General features: G+C 39.2%; 1 protein-coding gene across 1 annotated transcript in view; it reads right to left on the reverse strand.

Annotated features, from left to right (window-relative positions):
• Positions 1 to 24,208, reverse strand: part of CPNE3 (copine 3) — a 52,622-nt gene that overhangs the window by 12,227 nt on the left and 16,187 nt on the right. The window contains exons 2-11 of the mRNA XM_084794093.1: positions 23,706 to 23,845; positions 22,799 to 22,978; positions 20,280 to 20,354; positions 18,664 to 18,735; positions 16,555 to 16,638; positions 13,819 to 13,908; positions 8,518 to 8,616; positions 7,191 to 7,277; positions 5,599 to 5,658; positions 4,977 to 5,110 (exon numbers count right to left, since the gene is read on the reverse strand). Coding sequence (XP_084650219.1) covers positions 4,977 to 5,110; positions 5,599 to 5,658; positions 7,191 to 7,277; positions 8,518 to 8,616; positions 13,819 to 13,908; positions 16,555 to 16,638; positions 18,664 to 18,735; positions 20,280 to 20,354; positions 22,799 to 22,978; positions 23,706 to 23,837 — 1,013 coding nt within the window. The 5' untranslated portion in view covers positions 23,838 to 23,845. The remainder of the gene's footprint in view (positions 1 to 4,976; positions 5,111 to 5,598; positions 5,659 to 7,190; positions 7,278 to 8,517; positions 8,617 to 13,818; positions 13,909 to 16,554; positions 16,639 to 18,663; positions 18,736 to 20,279; positions 20,355 to 22,798; positions 22,979 to 23,705; positions 23,846 to 24,208) is intronic.

The following is a 24,208-nucleotide window of genomic DNA, read 5'->3' on the forward strand; positions in this document are numbered from 1 at the left end:
GCTTTAACACTAAGGGATGTGAACACATAAAAACTCAGGCAAGAGTACAGCTTTTGTTGTCTTACCAGCTATGCACACTGCAAATTATAAGCCAATCACATATTTTCCCTCCTAAGAATTCTCAAGTTTATTTTTGGTATTAAACTTCTTGAAAAAGCAGAAACAGCTGTTCCCCGCCAGCAGTACTGCCTCCTTTGTTAACTGACACTTGGACTGTGGCTTCACCTCCAGTTCTCGGAGCCAGCTGAGGCCAGGTGGCTAGGTTCTGGCCCGCGGAGAAGTGAATACAAGACTGTTTTTCAGCAGCATCTGAATCATGCATGCCCCAAGAGGGAGGGCACCTGCAATTGTGGGCCCCTGTCTCCTCTTCCTGCTGTCTACAGAGCCTCAGGGATTGTGGCTCCAGGACTAGAAGCCGTAATCTGAGAATGGCAGGCGACAACGCTACTGCTATTTTCCGAGGCTGCTTAGTTGAGAATCTTTTCACGTTTATAGTATTTGAGGTTTAACATAATTTACAGGTATGAATCGTGGACTCAAATTCAAGTCTTTGTCTATGTCTTCAGACAGGGTCTCAGTATGCAGCCCTGGCAGTCCTGGAACTCATTACGTAGACCAGGCTGCCTCAAACTCACAGACCACCTACCTGCCTTTCTCCTGAGTGCTAGGACTGAAGTCGTGTACAGCCACATCCAGCTTCAAATTTCACTCTTATGCAATATGGTGCTGTTACAATCCCTTCCTTTTAGATGTGGTTCTCACCAAAGTCACATGTGTGTACATTCAGGTTATTTCTGGACTGCGTGCTTGGTTCAAATGATCAAGTATAGTTTTATACTCAAGCTTGGAAATAAGTTGTTATTTTTTCCCTGTTTATTAGTATAATGTATTGGCATTACATCCCGACTGTTATCCCCTCACTCTTGTCTTCCAGTCCCTACCTTCCCTCCCACTCTCCCACCCAATTCTCCTCCCATGACTTCAGACAGAAGGGACCTCCCCCCCCACCATTTGATCACAGACATAAGTTTTAAAAGCTGTTAAAGCAGGGCTGAGAGACCAGTCAGAGGGCGAGAGCACTTGCTGCTCTTGCAGGGGGCCCAGGCTTGGTGACCGCTACCCACATGCTCATACTGCCTGATCCAGGAGAGTCGCCACCCTCTTCTGACCTCCACAGGCACCAGGCGCACACACACTGCACACACAGGGAGAACACTCATCCACACAAGGGAAAATCAGTAGATCCTTTAAAACGAATACTTTAAAAAGTTAAAAACAAGCACCAAACAAAAGAAACTGCTAGAGCAAATTTAAACTCCCCTTTCCTCCCTCCCTCCCTTCTTTCCTTTTGAAAAATGGCTTCTCAACAGTTGAGTGGAGAGTGGGGCCTGACTTTCACACGTACTCTGGTGCCTCATATTTGACCATGTCCCCTGAATGAGGAGACCTGGTGGCACTCAGAGGAAGGATAGCAGGTTACCAAGAAGAGACTTGATACCCTATGAGCATATACAGGGGGAGGTAATCCCCCTCAGGAACAGTCATAGGGGAGGGGAGTAAGGGGAAAATGGGAGGGAGGGAAGAATGGGAGGATACAAGGAAGGGGATAACCATTGAGATGTAATATGAAAAATTAATAAAATTTAAAAAAAAAAGAAAGAAAAATGGCTGGGTGATTCTGGCTCCTTCTTCTATCTAGAGAACTCTAAGACTTTCTGTCAGGATTCTACCATTCTGATTTAAACTGACTAATTCTGAGAGAAATTTCATTTTACATCATACCATAAGACTTGTCTTTCCATTAAATATGGTTTATTCTTAATTATTCAGTACTTTTTAGTTTACCTTTCTAAAAATCCAAGATCTTTTACAAAATTTGTATTCAATTATAATGTGCACTGTGACTTTTATTCACTTTACCCTTAGTGAATATAATTTAATTAATTATTGACATAATAATTTTGTTGTTGCTGGCTAGCAAAAAGTTGATTTTTTTTTAAATTCTGTATTTGTCCCCTTTTCTGAACTCTGGATACTTTATAATTTTTAAAAATTCATTCACTTAGGTTTGAATTTGTTCATTACATGTTTCTAAGAATTCATGTGTGAAATTACTCTAGTCTTGCCCCATTTTCAGGGTGGCTCTGTGATGACTGGTTGATTGCCATCTATGGCTCATCCTCTATTTAGAACAGTAAAATGGTCTCTGGTACATATTAGCTGTTATAAGAAATCTATTATGCTTGTTGTTGGTTACAAAATCCCTGTGATTTATTACTAGATGCCATTCTTTGTATGGATTGAATGAAAATTTACAGATGTCTTTTTTTTCTGCTCATACGAAGAACAGAAAACCAGCCTTAATTGTTCTGTGCATGACGCACACCTCATACATTTATAATTTTAGGACTGTATAATGTTTGTGAGAAATTACATGTTTTCAGAACAACAACGAAATAGACACTGACACTGGATCAGACCTGACAGGATGCATTCTTCTCAGCATGCTGGACACTGACATCCTGCATCCTTCATGTTCCAGCACCAAGTGCTTCAGCTGCTGCTCCTCATCAGAACAGGACAGCTTCAAAGAAAGCTTCCAATCCCAAGTGGTCCAGCATTTCAGACTGTCTCACACAGGATTCTAATTAAGCCTGAAATTTCTCAACATTTAGAAACTGGACCACAAATACTATTCCCAGCTTGTTTAACCATTTTCCCCAATTTTATCTGGGCCTCTACAAAGGTATTATTTGTCCCAAATCAGCCAGAAGAAATCTTAAGAAAATGACACCTCATTTCCCTTAAGGGGGATTGGGTAGGTTTTTGGTTGATTTCTTGAGCTATAAATGTTTATTTTCATTGTGAGTTGGTTATAAGTTATTATTTGTCTTATTGAGAGAGAAAACAGGCTGGACTCAAGGGATATTTCTCTTTTCCTTTATCGTCCACTCTTAGGTTTGGAGATAGGGATTGAAAAGAAAGAGGGGGGAAATATAGAAATAATAGGGATGAGAGGAGAAAAAGTCAATTAGTGAATCTACTCCTCAACTTAAGGTCTCAATTGCTACTTCAAGGTTATTTTTAATTTACTGGTATAAAATTTTGTATATAGATGCGAAGTAAGTTTAACTTTAATACATCGTATAGAATTCAAATTTAAGATTATTCTTCATACACATTACATATATTTCTACCCTAATATGAGGTATTGTGCCCATACAACTAAATTATAATGTAAGGTTTACTTCCAACACTTTGAAAGTGCTATTGCAGGCTGTTAAGGATAAGTAAGTTATACAAGTTGTTAGTTGATCAAATCATGGTTATGTCAATTACTAGTCTATTTTCATTACAAGAATATACATCCTAGGTGTAACAGATAGATATGATTCTATAAAAGATAAGGTAAAATAGGTAGATAAGGTCTTCAAAAACCTCAGAGACGTACAGAGTATGGGACTTAAAGATTTATTGTTTTAAAGATTCATTGATAATAAGACAGGTTAACTCCTGGAAACACTCAGCCTACCTTAAAGAAAATGCTAAGCATCAAAGAATCTGCTTATGTAGATGGGTTCATATGTGGCAAGTAAGCCACTGGGCAAAATGCCCTCTTTTCTACCATAGACAGAATTCTGCCTAACAACAGGCAAGCTTGGATGCAGGCAGAGTTGACAGCCAAACTCCGCTAAGACAAAGTAAGCAAGTCCTTAATAGTGTCTGCCTCACAAATATATCTGTCAGATATACTAGGCCAGAAGGCTGAAGATGATGCTCCAACATTATAGAGAGTTTTAGGTGACTGCAAACAACAAACTGTCTCTGCTATCTTCTCATTCTGGAAACTGTTTCCCTGCACTCCTGTTTACTCAGGTAATTAATTTTATTCATTCTTAAGTCTCTGATGGGGTTGAAGACCAGATAGTTAAGTTTTATCATTAAGCTTAGGTGTTTAGGGGTTAAAATGTTTTTAGGTCTAGATAGACGTTTTAAGTTGATAATGACAAGATGGGATTGAAGCTGTTTTACAGTCAGAATTTTGGAGGTACCAACATAGGAAAGACTCTTTCTTCAAAGCTGCCAAATACAAATAGCCAAAACACTATGAATGTAACATTGATATAATTCTTGATTGTTTTGTGGTTCTTCCTGTTGTAGGTAGTTTATTGTATATATGTGTAATAATATGTAAAAATAAAATAAAAATAAAATAAAAAATAAAAAATAAAAAAGAAATCTATTATTATTATTAATTATATTTTTAGTGGGTCTGAGAATTGGACCCAGGATTTTTGCATAGGTTGGTACTGACTCTACCACTAAGCCCCCAAAACTACTCAAAACTCTAAATATTGAAAATTCATTCAAATATTTTACAGCAATCTTTAGGTTAAGGTGGCCTTTAGCCTTATCAGAAGTTCCAATTAAAAAACTACTTTCAGCAGAACGTGGTTATGAAATTCCTTAATTCTAGTATTTGGGAGGCAGAAGTAGAGAGACCTCTGGGATTTCAAGGCCAGGCTGGTGTACATACTGAGTTCCAAGCCAGGGAGGGATACAGTGAGACCCTTCCTTAGAATGAATAAATAAAATGTCACTGTCAAGAAGATCATGTACACATGCTAAGAAATGATTACTACTGTTTACAAGATTATGCTATCTAGATTTCAATCACATATACAACTGACTCTAATGATTAAAACTCCAAGGAAATGAGATCAAACAAATGAGTCCTGCTGAATTCTGTCAACCATTAAATGGTGAAGCTATATACAACACATTATAACTAATCACAGCAAAAAGTGAAGAGATCAATGGAAAACACAAAGAGATAACGAAAGAAGCCTGAGAAAGAGCATTGTTCCATCGTTCTCATCCCCCACCTCTATGAGAACACTAGCTGATGAAACAGAAAGTGTCCTTTCTAAGAAATTATGAAACATGTACTTCAGTATTTCCAAAGTCATACTCACGCGTCATAATCTTGAACTACCAATCCCACAGACCAGATGGCAGTCAGATACTCATTAACACCATTAGGACTGATGTAATGCAGGGAGTCTGGAGAGCTGGGGTCACCATTGGAGCCAGTGAAGTCCACTCCCACCTACCAAGAAAGGACAGCAGTGTTTACTAAAGAGAGGGCAGGGCTACTTGAGCTTGAGGTCCAAGAACTCTTCACAGACCTTGCTACTGCCATTTCCTAACAAATGCCCACAGCACTTCTGCAAACAACTGAACAGGCCTCACCATGACAACAACCTGTTCTTCTCTTTCTAGACTGAAGAATCACAATTCATTCATTGTATGTGTGACCCCGTATTTAAGGAGTGCTTTTATGTTCGTTTTCTATTCCTTAAATTACTGCAGCATATCTGTTTTCCCTAAAGAGGGAGAGATGATTCATCAACTCATCAACTAAGGCAAAATTTCCATGATGAACCTAGATGGTCCATGAGGAAGTCATTCTAAACAGATTGTGTAAACTTCAATGGAAAGTCAACTTAGTAGTAAAAGAATGCTGCAAAATGGGGGGGGGGGGGAAGGGAGCAGCAACACCTAACAACCAAGGTTAGAAAACTCAGTGTTACTTACAGTAAAATTCAGCTGGCATCCTCCCATGATATAGTCAAGAAATGTGCATTCTACAGTAATCTAAAAACAAACACACACTGTTAAAACCAAACTCTTCAACTACACTAGAGAAACAAAAGGCTCCTTGGCATATACACTTCAGAGCTGCTTGTAAGCTGAATAGCACATAAACATGTGGAAATTAACCTCACACTTAAGCATACAGAACTTCTCCCCTAAATGTCAGGACTCATAAAGGTTTTACTACAGCCTAAGTACAGCAATATTGAGGTTAAAATATCAAGATAAGGGCTAACAAGGTGAGGCCCCTCCTGAGAATTCATAGCCTGTTAATGATTGCTGAGGGAGTGGGGAACATTTTCTTCAGGTGTCACCACTGGTATGCTACTTATGCTCCTGTAAATAACCCTAACCAAAGTAATTGAGTCAGTCTCAGTCTCTTTCTGTTTCTCTCTTCCTCTTTCTGTCTATCTCTGTCTCTGTCTGTCTGTCTATCTGTCTGTCTGTCTGTCACACACACACACACACACACACACACACACACACACACACGGGGTGGGGGGGAGGGTAGAGAATGAAAGTAAAGTAGGACTAGTTGGGAAAAGGAAGATATAACAGAGTAAGAGGACAAGAGAGGGTGAAGAGGGAAGGTAAACCTGTACAAACTGCATTATATACATGTATGAGAATTTCATAATAAAACCCATTATGGTAAAGCAACATATGCAAATAAAAACATGAAAAAAATTCATGTGACTAAAACCAAAAAGGTTTGAAGTATCAATGGCAAAAGAAGAAATGTAATCACTGTAAATTTTATGTAATAAGTTTAATATACTGACAGTTTAAACAAACATTTAGTAATCAAGACTTAAAAAATTAATAACAAAAACAAAACATGCTTTCAGTGGGAGAGACTTGGCTTTTCCCCACCATTTATAGTAGTTTATGAGGAAATTATACCCAGCATATATGTACTTGGTCAGACCATTTCAAATCTCAATTTCCTAAGACAACAGAAAACTATCATACTTTGTCTTTCGCTAAGAAGTTGCCAATGGGCAGGGGCTGCTCTTGCAGAGGTTGTGAGTTGGTTCCCAGAACCCACAAGGATGCTCACAACCAACCCGATCCAAGACACCTAACACTCTCTTCTGGCCTCTAGACACTGCTCATATGTGCATACACCTCAAATACACAGTACACATATCTATATGCAGGCAAAACAGTTATATACATAAATCTAATAATATTTTTAAAAAGCTTTCAAACCTTGGAAATTTTCTTTTCCATCTCAAATTCTATTCTTTCTCCCAAGATGATCAGATGCTCATGTGATTCCCAGCTGCTTTGAGCAAGCACTTACTTGATAGAAAATCGTACTGACACAAGAACTCAGAAAGTGGGAGGTAGAGGCAGAAGGATTGCTGTGAGCTCAAGGCCAGTCTGGTTTACACAGCAAGTCCAGGACAGCCAGGGCTACACAGAGAAACTCTGTCTTGAAAACCCAAAAACAAAACAAAAAACAAAGCAAAACAAAACAAAAAAACCCTCAGAAAGTGACCTCATTACAAATGGCCAAAGCAACTGACCTCACAATGCTTTACACTGATAACACCTGAATTCTTGTAGCTTTTTTTCTTTTGTCTCTTTTTTTCATTTATGCATTCATATTCAACCTGTGGGAAGAGAAGATGAAATGGTATTTTTTTTACTAGCAATAGTCAAATTACTAAAATGAATTTAAATGAACAACCTTTTCCTTTAAAATCAAATCTTAAAAGAAAAAAGAAAACTAAATGCTAATATTAGTAACACAAAACAAAAACATGCTTAAAGAAAAAAGAAATACATGAAGCCCAATCCTGTGCCCATAAAAAAATTAAACTTATAAATATAAACTTGACAAGAAACACAGTCTCATGTGCATGAATCTTGAGCCATATATATATATATATAAAACCAAAAGATATACTCCACATGGTGCCTGCTGGGCTTTGTTGTCTATGTGGAAATGTGATAGGTCCCCAATCTCAGAACAACTGACTCAAGATGGTATCATTCAGGCTGTGAAACTCAGCACATAGATAACACCATCAGCCTAATGAAAACAAAGGCCTAATCCATCAAAGTCCACAGCTCTGAGATAGTCTCTAAATGTATTAACCTTGCTTTTTGGCCTCTGTAGTTCGGTTTCTGGCTAACAGTTCTTGTTAACTGAAGTATGTCAACTCAGGGTTTTTTTGTGGTTAAAAGCTCACCCTGAGAAAGGCTCAGGGCTACACTGGGATCCTGACCACCCAGTGTGGGTCCCAGCCACCTAATAAAGACTTTCTATTGGCTTAAACCCATGCTTGATCAGTGTTCTCTCGTGGATACCCCACAACAGAAAACCTTTGCCGGTTTCAGAATCAATGACTACTTAAACCTGTGCATCAGTGACTCTTGGGCTTACTCCTATGTTTTAGTATTTGAGACTCGCAGGGAAGGGTGAAGTCCTTCCATGGAAGCACAGGAAGGGTACACACATAGCCTACAGGAAATGTGCCCTGTTTAGCCAGCCATGCGGGACTCACACCTGCTACTGAACCTGATCATGCTGTTTTCTCTATGTAGGCAAAGAACTGTTTTCTCTTGCAGGATATAAGATGAAAAGCTGCTTCTACTCCTAGTGATGTGTTGCTTTCTTTGCTGTAGTTTGGAATCCTCACCTAGTATTGGTCGCTATTACATGGTGTCCACTTAGTAACACACATATCCTACGCAGGAATTCTGGATGATTATTAAATAAAATGTCTAGATTTTAGGGCTTTATCCTATATACAATATTATATTGTACAAATTAATTGCTACGCCAAAGAAAAACATAAGATGATAAATAACTATCAATTATTACACAGTTGCAAAGACATAACTTACAGGTGAGTTTCTGGAGGCTTCTTTGAGTTTTGTCATGGTGGTTTGAAATGTTCCGATGAGATCATGTGATCCATCATTGTCATAATCATAACACTCTACCTGGAATTAAAAACAATAAAAATACACTAAGATCAATACAGTTTTATTAAAAGCATTGGCTATAATAAAGGTACCTTTTAATTAAGATAAGCAAAACACTTTAATATCAGTATCTAACTGGAGAACAGGAACTAACTAAAAACCAACGCTGGAGCATGTTCAATCCAGAGCTATCCCAAGAACAGGCTCTACATCACGCAAGATGAAAATCCCAAGTATGGACTCCACTTCACAGAGGAAGCAGTGCCCAGCTCCTCTCCTGTGCTCTCTGTAGATGCTGATAGAAGGCTAAATGCAAATATTTCTAGTCTTTTACTTGCTTTATTTAATTATCACTGTATAAAAGCCAGAAGCGAGTATCCTGGCAGCTAAAAATGATAAAACTAAGTCCTAGATAATTTAGAGTCTCATCAGTTGCAACTCAAGGAGGCTGGGTTTGTAATTAGGAGTTAGACATGATAGTCACATTTGCTCTGTAGATTGGAAATCTTACAGCACAAGGGAAAACTCTAGGGCAGGAACAGTCAGTTCACTGAAGTAGCCATGCTAGGTTGCTCTGAGTAGGGTGTTTGTGGTTTTATTTGTTTGTCATGTGTGTGTGTGTGTGTGTGTGTGTGTGTGTGTGTGTATGTTAGATGGCAGATGGAAGAAAAAGTAAATACTCACCAGAATGCTAGAACTTTCCCATGGGAAAGTAAGGTGCTGTGAACTATTACTAATCTGATGTACTCAAAGCAAGCTGAGAAATCAACTCCAGGGATGTGAACTTGTAATACAAGATTTCCATCATACTACATAATTTCAACACATCATTCCATTTACATGGTACTTACTATGTATACAGTGCACACACGGTCTTAAATAGACCCCAGAAGTATGCAGAATGGAAAAGAAGTGCTATTATTTCCATATAGCAGAAAAGAAACTTGAAGGAATTAAGTACAAAACAACAGATGGTGCATCTTGTGTGATGACCAACGGAGACCAAAGACATGACAAAGACACTTCTGGAGACTGCTTCAAACCAGAAACTTCTTTTTTTGTTCTGGTTTTGTTTGTTTGTTTGTCTGTTTGTTTTTGATTGGAGGGTGGTTTGGGGTTTTTTTGTTTGGTTGTTTGGTTGTTTGGTTCTCTGTGTAGCCCTGGTTGTCCTGGAACTCACTCTGTAGACCAGACTGGACTCAAACTCAGAGATCAGCCTGCCTCTGCTGAGCAAAGCAGGAGATTCTAAGAAGAAGCCATTTGCATTTGCCCAGGTGAGAGCTCCAGCAGGCTTCCAGCCTTCATTAGCACGCAGTGACCACCAAAGTACAAGGTACTAAGGAATCTTACATGTCCATTTGGCGGAATGACTGTTTTCTTTTTAGTTCCACACACAGACTGTTGCAGGATATTTGATCCCATTGTAATCCCTGAGACTGTGAACTGAAAAAAACCTGTCTTTTGTTTTGTGCAGTGAAGTCCTAACACACACCTTTACTCCAAGAGCTTTCTGTACACAGAATTTAATAAAGTTAAGCCTAGGCCAAGAGGTGGAGCAAGAAACCAGCTGACAGGGATTAAAGAATAGGAGGGACTGAGTTGAGGGTATTTAAGACAGTGTGTAGAAGTAGAAGGAACTCTTGGGCTTTTAGCTCTTTAGCTTTTGAGCTCTTCAGCTCCTTGGCCTTTGGCTTTTTGGGCTTTGAGCTAGTAAGCTTGTGGCCTTTTCCTCCTGGGCTATCAGCTGAGCTAGTGAGCCTTTTGGGTCTTTCTCCTTCTGGGACATCAGCTAAGTAGGAAAGTCAGCTGGCACTTTCCCTGCCTCTCTGAGCTAGCAGGTTTTCACCACAGCATCTGGCTCCTGAGTCTTCATTGGTAAAAGAGAATGATTTGGGATTTTAAAACAACAACTGATTGCTTTTCATAACTGGATGCTTTAGTTAGGATTTCTATTGCTGTCATTAAACACCAGGAACTAAAATCAATGTGGGGAGAAAAGGGCTTCCTTCCATATCACTGTTCATCATCAGAAGAAGTCAGGACAGGAACTCAAGCAAGGCAGGCACCTGGAGGCAGGAACTGATGCAGAAGCCATGGAAGAGTGCCCCTTACTGGCTTGCTTAGCCTGCTTTTCTATAGGGCCCAGGACCACCTGCCCAGGGGTGGACCCTCCACAATGAGCTGATCGTTACCACATCATTCATCACTCAAGAAAAGGCATCACACAGCCTTGCCCACAGGCCAACCTAGTAGGGCCATTTGCTGGGTGAGTTTCCTCTTCCAAAATGGCTTTAGTTTTGGTGAAGCTGACATAAAACTACTCAGGACATGGGAAGACTTTCATTCATTTCTTGTATTTTCATTATCCTTCAGGAACACATCAATCAGTCAATCAATCGAAAGAGTAAGATTCAAGAATTGCCATGGGCCTTGTTTAAAGAGATACCCTATAGATATTTCTTCCAAGTCTAACAGTTTGGCTCCTGCCCTACATATTCAATACCCAATCTTGAACCAATGGCCTAATGTGTCAAGAGGGGAAAAAAAGATAATTAATTTTTTTTCCCTAAAGGAAGCTTTGTTTCCAGAAGGCAGAAAACAACCCATCTTAATTCTTAAATAAGATCACTTTTAGCAGATATTCTTAGAATTATGGAAAAAATGAAAGTGTACATCTTAGACTCCATGGAAAGAACATCAATTTATATGTGAGCCGAGTAAAACTTTAGCAAGGCCAAGATTCAGTGAGACCGTAGTCAGAATTAAAATGTTAAACAGTTTAGACCAATTAAAACTTTAAGGAATAGAAAATACGTTTTTACACTTTGAGTTCTGATTACTCACTACAGGAAGTAAATGGAAAAGCTCCCTCCCATCCTTTCAAAGACACAACATGGTTAATGCTGAAATATGTTTAGATCAAGGCCGAGGTAAGAAAAAATCCACCGCATTTTTTTCTTTCAAGAATTTAAACACTGGTACAATTTACTTTTTAAGCAACAGTATTGGAAGAACTAATGAAATTTAAATGTAGGCATATATACATAAGAACATTTGTATATATGTAAAAAAAAAAGTACACACCACACAATGCATTCCCACTTTAGGCAAGGTAGCAGCATGCATGATAATGATATTTCTCTTATTCTCTTTATCTTTTAAAAATAATACATGCTAGAGTGACAACAGAGTGAAGGAACCACAGAAGATTCTGACTTTATTCTCTGTTCTGTAATTCTTTACCATGCTTTAAATAATTTCCAAATAGTATATAGATTGCCGATGTTTGACTATCTGATATTGCAAAGAAATACAGAACTAGAGAACAAATGTGAGCAATGATGTGGAGAATCAAGTGTACATAACTAAAAACAAACTGAGAGACTTAACAATGAAGACATTTATCAGAAGAAGCTCAGAAAATCAGTTTACTTACTATAACAAATTGGCCCTGCAAGCATGCCACTGTGAGTAAAAAATGTTTTAGAAACATGATTTTGTTGTTAATTTGTCAAAAACAAATAGTCAAGGCACAGACTTGATTTGTCTTAAGAATTTGTAACTACTTCTATAACCTATATAATTCATAGTATATTTATATATTTATACCATGCCTATATTTTCACTGCTCTTTGACACACCATACAAATCACATTTAATTTTTATTTTATTTAAGTTCTCTATAAACCAGGGAAAAATTCTCCCAAAGCTCAGAAATTATGTGGCTTGCATTGCTGCTGCTGTTTTTTCGGTTTACATTACTTTCATTTTCAATATTCTATTTAAACCCTCTTATACACTAAAAATTACTATCTACTTTATTAGCAAAGGTGTTAGTTAGGTGACTTGCTCAATATCCTTTACCTGGATAAAGAGATGAATCAAAATATAAGCTTTGGTCTGACTCCAAACTGTATGCGGTTTCCTATCATCTTTCCTGTCTTTATTAGTCATAACAAAGCATCAACTAACCCTTCATCAGTTGAGTTGTAAACGTAAGACAGTCTTCTATAAGAAGTTGTGCTATGGCAGACTCTAGGGCTAAGGAGACAGCTCAGTTAGGGCCTGAGGATAGAACTCACTTATAGGTGGGTGTGTCTTGGTGTGATACACACAACACACACACAAAGTGTTTTAAGTTTCTGTGTGTTCACTGGCTGGTAGGTTGGGGTTTTGTTTTGTTTATAGCTACAAATAAATCATTTAAAATACCTGTGGAGACTTGAACTGCCTCCCCTAGTCTCTACAATGCCTCCATTGTCCCACTGTTTTGCATAACAGGAAGATTCTGAGCTCTCAGAATAACAAACCGCTGCTTTTATGTTTAAAGGATAAACTATAGTCAAGGAATGTAGTTTATAATGTTCTTCTGTGTAGCAAAGGAATCTTATTTTTAAAAAAGACATTTAAGCTGGACATTTTATTTTATTTTGGGTTTTTTTTTTCAAGACAGGGTTTCTCTGTGTAGCCTTGGCTGTCCTGCAACTCTCACTGTAGACCAGGCCAGCCTCGAACTCACAGAGATTCTCCTGCCTCTGCCTCCCTGAGTGCTAGGATTATGGGTATGGGCCTCTCCCACCTGGCTGGACATTTTGTTTTTTAAAGGAGGTTAAAATGAAAATCATGCTGTACACTTAAGCATTAAATCAACATGTCTGACAACACAGTCAAGTCTGCATGCCTGTAATGCTGCTAACTTACGCATTAGGGGATAGGTCATCATGGCTGCATGCGCAGGAGTTACACACACTGAGCTGTACTGTGACTCGAGGTTTTGATTTTACAACAGTGTAAAGGCTACACCATCCAGCAAACACTGCATGGATTTTTAATTTTAATATTTCCCTGTGTTAGAAACATGCGATGATTTTCTTATAATGCTGGGCAGTGGCAGCAAGCCAAACCTGCCAGTCAGCCACAGCATCACCGTGGTACATACAAACAGTTAGTCATGTACTGGGTTACCATAATTTGGTAAGGTAGGTATATTAAATGCATCTTTAGCATCCTCTCTTTCCTCCCACACTCCCTTTTCCTCCCTTCCTTCCTTTCTCTCTGTGTCTCTCTTCCCAAATAAGCGCAGGGCCTGAAGATCATTAAACAGTGCTCTAACCAAACTACACCTTAGTGTAATCTATGACGATTTCTATTCATGATGGTTTTATCAGGACGTAATCCCATAGAAAACTGCAGAGGACATGTGTAGTAATTTCAGGTTACCTTAATGGTTTTGTCCATATCTCCATAGCACAGAGAGTTAAGAGAGATTTTGAACGGCTTCCACACAGGATTCAGGTTGTTTTTGATAACCTGTAAAGAATAAAGGACCCATTAGAACACACAGTTCATCAGTCTTGCTCTTGCCTTTCCTAGGCTCTTGTTAGGCTTTCACTACTCATCCCTCAACCTCTCACTCAATTATTTCCAAGACAAATCAGTAGCATAGTTTACAATCATATGCGTAGCATAATATATTGTCCAATTGTAGTACATTCTGAGTAAAGAAGCTGTTTGCTAAACAGCTAATAACAACGTGTACTTAGAAATGGTAGTCAGCGGAGCTTGGAAACCAGGCAGTTCACTGCAGTCCCAGAGGACTGAAAAACAGAACAGGATACAAACGACCTATTGGTCCTAGGGAAACAGCTCAGCAGTTCAGAGCACTGACTGCTCTTCTAAAGGACCCAGGTTCGATTCCCGGCACCCACATGGTGGCTTACAGCCATCTGTAACTCCTGTTGCATCCTCTTCTGGCCTGCATGGGCACTGCACGCACATGGGACATGGGTTTACAGACATGCATGCATGCATGCATGTAAAACAACCACATGCATTTTAAAAGTTAAAAAGATTAATCGTAACTCTTTTGAGCATGAACTGGAAAATTAAACCTGAATTTCAAAATTTTAAGTTTCAGCATTACATAGGCAGACATACGAAAATATTTCTTAGCTATGGCCACTGAAAAGACTGAAAGGCACGACATCCTAGTATAGGTTAATAGGCCTAGCACTCAGATCTTGGTGTCTACATACTTTGTATAGGAAAACTCAGTTCAATGATATGGTTCCCTTTAACTCTGAAACAGAAGAAAATACAAACAAATTCTATTCCTGCTATAAAACCTGGGATGCCTTTGAGGAAGGACTTGCTCATCAAATCTGATTTGACTTGTACAAGTAATATTAATGTATCCTGACAATTTATGAGTTTGCAGTGATGATAAAGAAGGGTATTTGTTAATGCAGGCATAAGGGTTATGGTGCTTTAAACAAGATGTCTCCGAGTTAAGGGCACTTCTTTTCCTGTTGGTAGTACTGTTCAGGTGGGTTTAGGAGGTGTGGCCTGACTAAAGGAAGTGATGTCACTGGGGTTGGGCATTGATGTTTCAAATACACACAACATGGCCAGTTCGTTCTCTCTACCACCTGCTTGAGGTTCAAATGTAAGCTCTCAGCTTCCAGCTCCAGTGGCCACGCCTCTACTCTTTCCTAATGAGCTCTTATCCCTCTGAAACTGTAAACCAAATAAAGCCTTTCTTCAATAAGTTGCCTTCATCATGGCATTTTATTACAGCACTAGAAAAGTAATTAATAAAGTGGTGAGCAGAGGAAAACAAAGATCACTATTTTATGACCCCCAATAGAATTGATTAAAGCAAGGATTATCAATGGTTGATGAAACCACTGGGCAAAACCCTAGAGAAAGGTAATTCATGCAGTCTCAAAACATCACACCATACACAACTGATAAATTACAAATAGAAAACATAGGACTTTGATTCTCAGGTCATACGGTCACCAGCTTAAACAAATTGCCTGACGACATCAGTATTATGCAGTCTGAGCACCATAAAATGGAACACATGGAGTGTTATTGACATAATATTTGGTGTGCATCTAATTGTGAGAAAACACAAGAAAGAATTCATTCTAGTCTCAATAGTGCAAGCCGTTTCGTAGCATGAAAGCATAGGTAAAAGGAGGAAGAGTATAACTCGGAGCCTAATAAAAAATGTAAAATCTGAGCCTTCAGAGGAATCTAGACAAAATGTAATTATATAAAATGCATTCAACACTGAGGAAACCTGAGCATGAATGGCATACAGAATTACATTAGTAAGTCAGTAGTAATTCCCTGAGGCCCAGTGATACAGCCTGCCCTTACTCTTTTGAGACAGGGTTCCATGATGAGGCTTGCCAGGCCTGGAACTTATTATCCAGACAAAGCTAGCTCACTCTGTCTCCAGAATGCTGAGATTAAAGTTGTGTATCCCAACCCCTGGCTGGCTGCTTTTCCTCCTGAAAACTGCCTGATGTAACATTTAAAGAGATTTAAATGCTTGTAGTTTACATTAGGATGGTTTTCCAAAAGAAAAAGAAATTGGCTTCACAAGAGTATATTTTGTGTGGGGGGGAAGCAAGAAATTTAGTATTCTTTTATATAATTTAACATTTTTCAAAAATGAAAACAAGCATGGTAGTATCTCTTTTTTAAAAGAAAAAAGGTAAGCAAAAATGAGCATATTGATAGATCTCTGACTGCATATAAGTCTGAATTAAACTGAGTATTTTCATGGCTGGGAGGGGTACCACACATCTTTAATCCTAGCACTCAGGAGGCAGAGACAGGTGGGTCCTCTGTGAGTTCAAGGCCAGCTTTATCTACAGACAAGTCCAGGATAGGCAGGGCTCTATTACACACATAAACACTGTCTTGAAACAAAGAAACAAAACAACAGCAAGAAAAAGAACTAAAAAAATTTCTGAGTTTGAGGCCAACCTGGTTTACACAGTAAGTTCTAGGACAGCCAGAGTTGTGTAGAAAGACCATGTCTCAAAAAACAAAATGACAGCAACAACAATATATATTATATTATATATATTTTATATACTATAAAATATTAAAATAACACCAAAAGAAACTACCATTCTACTTTTAGATTCAAGAACTTACCTCTGTTCGATGAACCATCAGCCAGTTACCATCTGATGTCTGCTTGTGAAACTCCAAGTACGGGTCTGACTTTCCAAACAGATCCTACGTTTAAACAAACGGCATTCACAATCTTAAACCCTGTATGAACACACCTTATACATGCTGTACATGTGTACGTTTATACAACCACATGGCTACAACTCCATAGTAGAGATATACTGGTACCAAATATCAATCCCATTATCACCAACTTATAGATCTGCAGAAGTGTGCTAGAGAGAACTACAAAAAGGCACTTGTGGTGAATAATCATGTGCATCAAAACCAGGGTACTTAAAAATATGCTGATAAAATGTGTTCGGCTTGATTCCATTCACATAGTATTAGGTACATAAATGATTTCCCCAACTTTAGCCAAACCAACTCTATGACAGAAGAGGCAGTCAGCCATAAGAAAAAGCAAATGGAGGTTTTAATAATTTTCCTAGGGTCACATATCATATTAACTCATTATTAACTTATTAACTTATCTCATCCTTCCATGTCTGACTCCCTTCCACCAAAAGTGAACATGTATTTTCTTCACCCAAAGGAGCAGAGGTAAACACAGTATACGGTAGAAATCAAAAGTACAAACTGTGTCTTCTATTCCCTCTATAACTCACCACAATATTCCGAAACAAGGTTTATGCACAGTGAGGTGCTTGTCTTTAGTAGATGCAGATAAAATACTGGCATGATGCACAAACTATTCCATGAGCAATATGGTAGATGATTATACCTTGCTTTGCTCTTCACTGTGAAACAAATATGTTTCTATGTTCATATTAATTACACATGTTGAAAGAAGAATGGCACTTCTTAATACCTCAAGTAATACATGTTGCTTTGTCACTATTTAGTTTTTAAAAATTTTTTATTTAGTTAGTGTACATATTTACTTAGTCATGGTTTATATAGTCTTGAGCTAGCCGCAGTATTTAATTAAGATATAAGATAGGGCTGGAGAGATGGCTCTGTGGATAAGAGCACCTGTAGCTTACTGAGACATCCCTGGTTCAGTCCCCAGCACCCACATGAGGAGCTCAAACCACCTGACACTCCAGTTGCAGGGGCTCCAACTCCCTGTTCTGCCATCTGTGGGTACCAGTCATAAACAACGTACGTGCACATATACACAGGCACTCAACACATACACATAATAACATATTTTTCTCTAAAGACCTATGATAGGACTATTTCTCTCTTAAGCAAATTTAATGTCAAACAACATATTTGGTACACTGAAAATAATACAAAAACAATCTTAAGTAAATGAAATAAGATTTTTGTGTTACCGTTTCATACAACTGATAAGAGTCTTAACAAGTAAGTTAAATTTGGGGAAAAAAATTACATGTTTCGTGACTTATCTGGAAATAATTTCACAGGAAAGGCAAAGCACGCTTTTTATCATTTAAGAGGTCAAAGTGCAGTCCTTGTTTGAAAGTTCATGAAGCTGTCGCTATTAATATTAATATAAGAAGTAAAAGTTGACTGACTCCTAGGATATTTTACAATGAAAAACAGGATGAAAAAAGTTACTATCCAAGAATGGAGTCACTCGAAAGAAATTCTGAGTGCTTGTGGGAAAACAAATCTTGTGTCCTCAGTTTCCTCAAAGCCACAAAACTCTTCTTGGAACGTGCTGGGAATTAAGGTGTACATCACAACACATGGCAATACCGTATTTTTAATGTATGTATGCTAACTTTTAAGGCCTCTGGAAGCTGGTCTTAAGATGCTTTCAGATTAAGTTCCAAGGTAAACAAAAATGGTGAAGAACACTGTGTACTGTTATGTATTCAAGTATTGAAATGCAAAAGGAGTAACTGACTCATAATTAATAAAACACAGGCTTTTTTTCCCCCTAAAGGTTATTCAAATATTTTCTTGAACTTCACTGTAACATTAATATTTGTATACTTGTAATCTTTAATTGCATCTTCATGAAAAATCTGAAGGGAAACAGGTGCAGTTTAAGCACAACTCATAGAAGGAGGGAGGAGAGCAAATGCTGTGCTCAGATGAGCAGTGCACGCTGACTGCATCGTTAGTGTCCTTGTACAATACACAGGATCTACCTACCTTGTTATCCAGTTTTCTGGCTTCCATTTCAAACAAGACCACTCTGTTATCCTTTATCTCTTCTGCTGAAATCTATGAGTAAACAAAGCAGGTGAGAGGAAAGGAAGAATTCATGAACTAAGCATTTTCTTTTTATTGCATCTTATTTGCAGCTCAAGGGATTGAATCCGGGATGTGGCTCAAGTTAAACAAACACCGAACTATTTATAAAACTGTTTTTAAATGTGGTTTCTTGGTAAGCCATGTTTGAAGTGTGTATAGCAGGGATGAAGTACACAGAGCTTACTGAACAGCGTGTTGTAAACATATTTACACGGTGGGTATGGTTGAGGATGTTCAAAGGCAACAGTAATGACCAGGAAAAAAAAATGTGGTTCTCTAAACTATTTTATAGAAAAATCAAAGACTGGAGGATACCCTTTATACAAAACCAGCTAAACATCTGCTCACATTGAGAAGGAATAAGTCAATCCTATCTAGAGAACTCTAAACTCAAATACGAGCCCAGTGCTTTTCATCCAGTTTAACTAGAAGAATTACTCTACCCTAAGTCAATTCCCAGGCTAGCTCTACTATCTTTGTTTTTAGCCTCCTCTATAGCAAAGTCTGGGGCAGGGGGGGGGGGAGACGGGGGAGGGTGCAGGAGAGAAACTAAGGCTCAGAATTGCTACTCTCTGTGGAAATCCAGTGAAGCCACAGTATCTTGACTATGGATAAAGTTCTCTGTAGCACAAAAGTCAACTCTCCCAATAGTCTAAATATTCTTGTGTGCTTCTGAAATGTAAGATGGAGACAAACAGCTGAGAAAAAAATGTACTTGAGAGTTGTCACCACCAGGCTTCCATGCCACAGAAAACTAGTCAGAATACTATCACTGCTGAAGCACCTTACACTATAAGGTAAGGTATTCAAAAGCTTGTTATATAACTGGAAATCCAAAGCGTAATGAAGCATACATATTCGTTTGTTCATAGGTAGTAATGAGCAATGGAAACCTTGGGTGTGAGGATGTGCAGCAGATGCAAGGACAGGAAGGCGTGATGACAAAGACTGAGTTTTTGTTTGGCTTTGCTGTTGTTTTGTATTTTTGAGACAGAGCATCATTATTTAGCTCTGGCCAATCAAGAGCTCACTGCGTAGACCAGACTGGCCCTGAACTGTTAGTGATTCTCTTGCCTCAGGCTCCAGAACACTAGAATAGCAGCAACCCAACAGGAATGCACCACCAGACTCTAGGCCTGGTTCAGTGGCTATGTTGTATTATCCATTCAGAATAAGATCTGTCATGGAAAGATTTTGTCATGCTAAGAGGACCATGTTTCCTTTGCAGAGAGCTGAACTAATTCCATTCAGATTACTAGACTTTTCCTCTCTGACTTAGGAACTGATGAATTCATGGAAGAGGTGCACTTGACCTTAATGGACAACTTAAAACAACTGAAGGAAGGAATTCCGACAATTCATTTTTGTCTTCTGTTAGCATGATAGTTTCCATTTCTGCCGACAGGCCAGGGTGAATGGAATGCAGTGTTCAAGGTCCACTGGTCAGATGCAGCAGCTGTGGGTTATTTGCTTGTTATGCACCGTATTATTAGCCTTGATTATCTTATCTTTACCGTAATACTCCCTTTCCCTGCAGGTCTGCCATTTTTGAGCACCAATGGTCGAGTTAGCTTCTTACTGGAAACAATCTGTCAAAAGCAGAAAGTAATACCTCATCTCATAAGTTGTTAAGCCACATACTTAAAATAAAAAGTTGGATATGGAGTTCACTTAAAGTCATTAGAAAGAGCAACATTAAAACTGCATCCCTTAAAAACATTTAAAATGCTTTTCCACATTTAAAACCCACTTGAAAAGACTTCCCAGAGCTTCACTCTGGCAGACGCTATCCCATTAGGTTGTTTACTCACTACTTAAAACTTTAGCTTTCCTCAGAAAGGGGGGAGGGGGGCAGAATTTCATCTGTTACACAGAACACTGAGCTGAAACCCCCTGTCTTAAAGGTGGGCCTTGAAATACTCAATAAATGTGATTCAATTTCCCAACTGGCACAGAACTTCCAGAAAATATATAGTATGTCTAGGCTCTTTCAAACTGCTGTCTATTAAACTCATTAGAATTTTGGCCACATTATGATGTTTTCTGAAATTAATAAATATGCCTCTACTTCTTTTTTAAAAAACGACTCATGAACAGCCTAACTGGTTAGTTCCGTGCTGCCCTTAAGACACAAGAGCTATTAGGACTGCCAAGTAATTCAAACCTGGAAAATAAACTCAGCAACACCACTCTGAAGAGTAACTGTAACTCACTGAAAAAAACTACTCTAACTTCCATGTGTTCTTCTCAGTTCATAAAAAGATCATAACCTTTCTTTAACAATCAGAGTTAGGAGCAAAAGGACAAACCAGTACCGGTAAACATGCTCATCATATACGAAGACAGAAAATAGGACAACTAAATAATAAAATGACACAATAGACAGTGCTAGGTCAGGAAAGGGCTCTAAGAAGTAAGTCAAAGGGGTCAGAGAGGCTTATGGCGGCAGGGAGATTTAAAGCTTCCCATGGTGGAACAGGGCAGAGGGCAGTGCTGGGAAGTCAGGACCAGGAGCTGTCTAACTTGTCAGAACAGGAAAATAAATGACTTGACACAATAAACTATAATGAACTCTCAGAAGCAAGGACAGTGTTTTTTTTTTTTAATTTCCTTTTTTTTCTTTGAGACAGTGAATAATAAGTATCGACGTGATAGGATCCAGAGTCATCTAGGAGACAAAGCTCTAAACAGATCCTTAAGAGAGTTTCTACACACAACTGAGGTGGGAAGACTTGTCTCAAATGCAGGCAGCATCATTTCATGAGCTGAGGTCTTACACTGGAACCAAGCTGAGAATTCAGCATTCTCTGCTTCCTGCTTGCAGATGCCCCCCATCAGCTGCCTCAGCCCTGCTGCCATGACTCCCCTCCATGACAGCTAGAGCAGCAAACTGTGAGACAGAATTAGCCTCTCCTTAAGTTGCTTTTTGTCAGGCAGTTAGTCACAGTAAGGAGACAAAAACCAAAACAAAACAAAAAACAAAAAAGCACAAGAAACCTACTCGTTTCATGAAGAATCCTGAAAGGCAAATGATTCGCCCTGCCTCAAACCATGAGCCACAAAATCAGCCCTGCCCTAAGAAAAACAAACCCTTTCCCCTTAAATCTGATGTCAAGTATTTCATGACAGCCATGGGAAACTAGCTATCGCAGAACAATGGTGACTACGAGGGGCCATCGCTGCGATGCACCCGGCCCTGTGTTCCCTAGTCTTTGGATCTCATTTACGATAAGATTGGAAAAGCGTGCGAAAAGTGGAGCTAGAAAAACCCTAGAATGCAGGGCGTAGTGGCGCACACCTTTGATCCCAGAACGCAGAAGGCAGAGACATGCGGATCTCTGAGTTCAAGGCCAACCTGGTCTACAGAGCGAGTTCCAGGACAGCTGGGCTACACAGAGAAACCCTGTCTCAAAACAGCAAGGAAGGAAGGAAGGAAGGAAGGAAGGAAGGAAGGAAGGAAGGAACACCAGGCCCTAGAATGCTAAAGGCAATACTCAGTGGACCATCAGGGAGACAATTTTGAAAACCAGGCCACTGAGAGCAATGTGAACAGTAGAGGCCTGGTCCATGAGGTTTCACAGGGGATCAAACACTCTATCACAAATGGAGCTACAGGTTAGCAATGTTGTATTTTAGCAAAGAATCCGGCCACATTCTGCCCATGCCCTCAGAATGTTGGGAAGGCAGAATTCAAAAGCAATGGCTTAATTTTTCTGGTGAAGAAAAATCTCAAGACAGAGCATCCAGGCTGTGTCATGGTCACTGCTCACTGCTCTGACCCAGGTAGGAAAGAGTCACTGCTGAAGCAGAAAGATGTATCAGGGAAAAGTGGGAACTTAATGTTACAGGCAACGTAGATGCTGAGAAAGCAGGCATAACTGCTTAAAGAGATCAGTACTCAGTATGGGGCCAACCACTGCTAAGTAGTGACATGCTATGCTATCTCCAAAAAACAAAACCAAACCAACCAAACAACAAAAACCATTCAGACAAACAAAAAGCCAGCTCAAAGTAAAAAGCCACAAATACTTACTTGTCCAAGCGTGACTTCACTTTCCCCCAAGAAGTCATCATCACTCAGCTCAATCGTTTTGTTGTCGATGTCATAAATTCCAAACTTTAATTTTTGAACCACTTCAAAGTAGTAATCAATAATAAATGTCTTAGAAAATTTGGGATTCAAAGAATTCTTAATCCTTTCTGTCCGTTCAACCTATACTTAGCCCCCACCAAAAAAAAGCAAAGGAAAAGATTTTTTAGATTCAAGAAGTACTTAGATTTTTAACATCTTTACATACTAAATATGGTTACACATAAGCATGAAAATTGAGGGAAATGTCTCTTCTTAAAATGTATGTATGTGTGGGGTGCACAGGCACCATGACACACATGTGGAGGTCAGAGGACAACTTGCAGGGAAGAGCCCACAATTGAACAGTCAGTTCTCACCTTCTACCCCATGGGCTCTGAGGACCAAATTTAAATTACTTGGTTTGGCCATCCAGCCATTGAGCTGCCTCACTGGCCTATTTACTTATGACTTATCTTTTGGAAATGTCTCTATGTACATGTAGAAACGTGCCACCAAGGACAAACGTGTCCCAAAAAATGCACCAGGAGATGAGATGGTGCAGCGCTGTTGTTGTTATTGTGAACGGGTGCTTCCCCTACACGTGCTTCTGTGTACTACAAGGCCACAGTGCCTGGAAAGGTCAGAAGAGCTGTTGGATCTCCTGGAACTGGAGTTATAAGTGGCTGATCCATCATGTGGGTGCTGGGATAGATCCCAGGTCGTCAGGTACATCAGCCAGGGCTCTTAGCCTCTAAGCATCTTCCCAGCCCTGTAGTATTATTTTTTAACATTTAAAAATAAACTCTTAACATTGGCAAAAAAAAAAAAAAAATACTGACCACTCTTCAACAAAATTATTTAATATTACCTCATACCACTGTTGACCACTCGTGTTCAGAAACAACACACATAAAGGGTCCGACTTTGATGTTACATCTTTATCCAGAAGGTTGTCACAGGAAATGTTTAGTTCCACCTTTGTGACACACTGCGCAGCCATGTCTTGAGCTGTGGGAGAAGCAACGAGAAACAGTATTTTTAAGGAACATACTACTCTTAATGGGAACAGCTGAGTTCCTAAGGCCAGCTGTGTGCAGGGCCTCAGTGAGCAGCTGTGCTTGGGTGGGACTGCTGTTGGAGCCTCCTGGGGCTAGGGGTCTTCAGCTTACTCTTCCACTGCATAAAACCTGCTCACAATCTAGCAGCAAAATATACTTTCAAGATACTAATTAACAATGCATGAATCCTCTGCTTACATCGCGTACTACAAAACACTTTGGTAAACTGTCATGCTCTGTTTAGAGCTGGCTCTGAGAGTAAGTTCTCAAACTCAAGCATATTTATCAAGTGTCCCCTGAGACCCTCTCCAGA

This window comes from Acomys minous (genome assembly GCF_964271855.1).
Source record: "Acomys minous genome assembly, chromosome: 1".
Lineage (NCBI taxonomy): Eukaryota > Metazoa > Chordata > Mammalia > Rodentia > Muridae > Acomys > Acomys minous.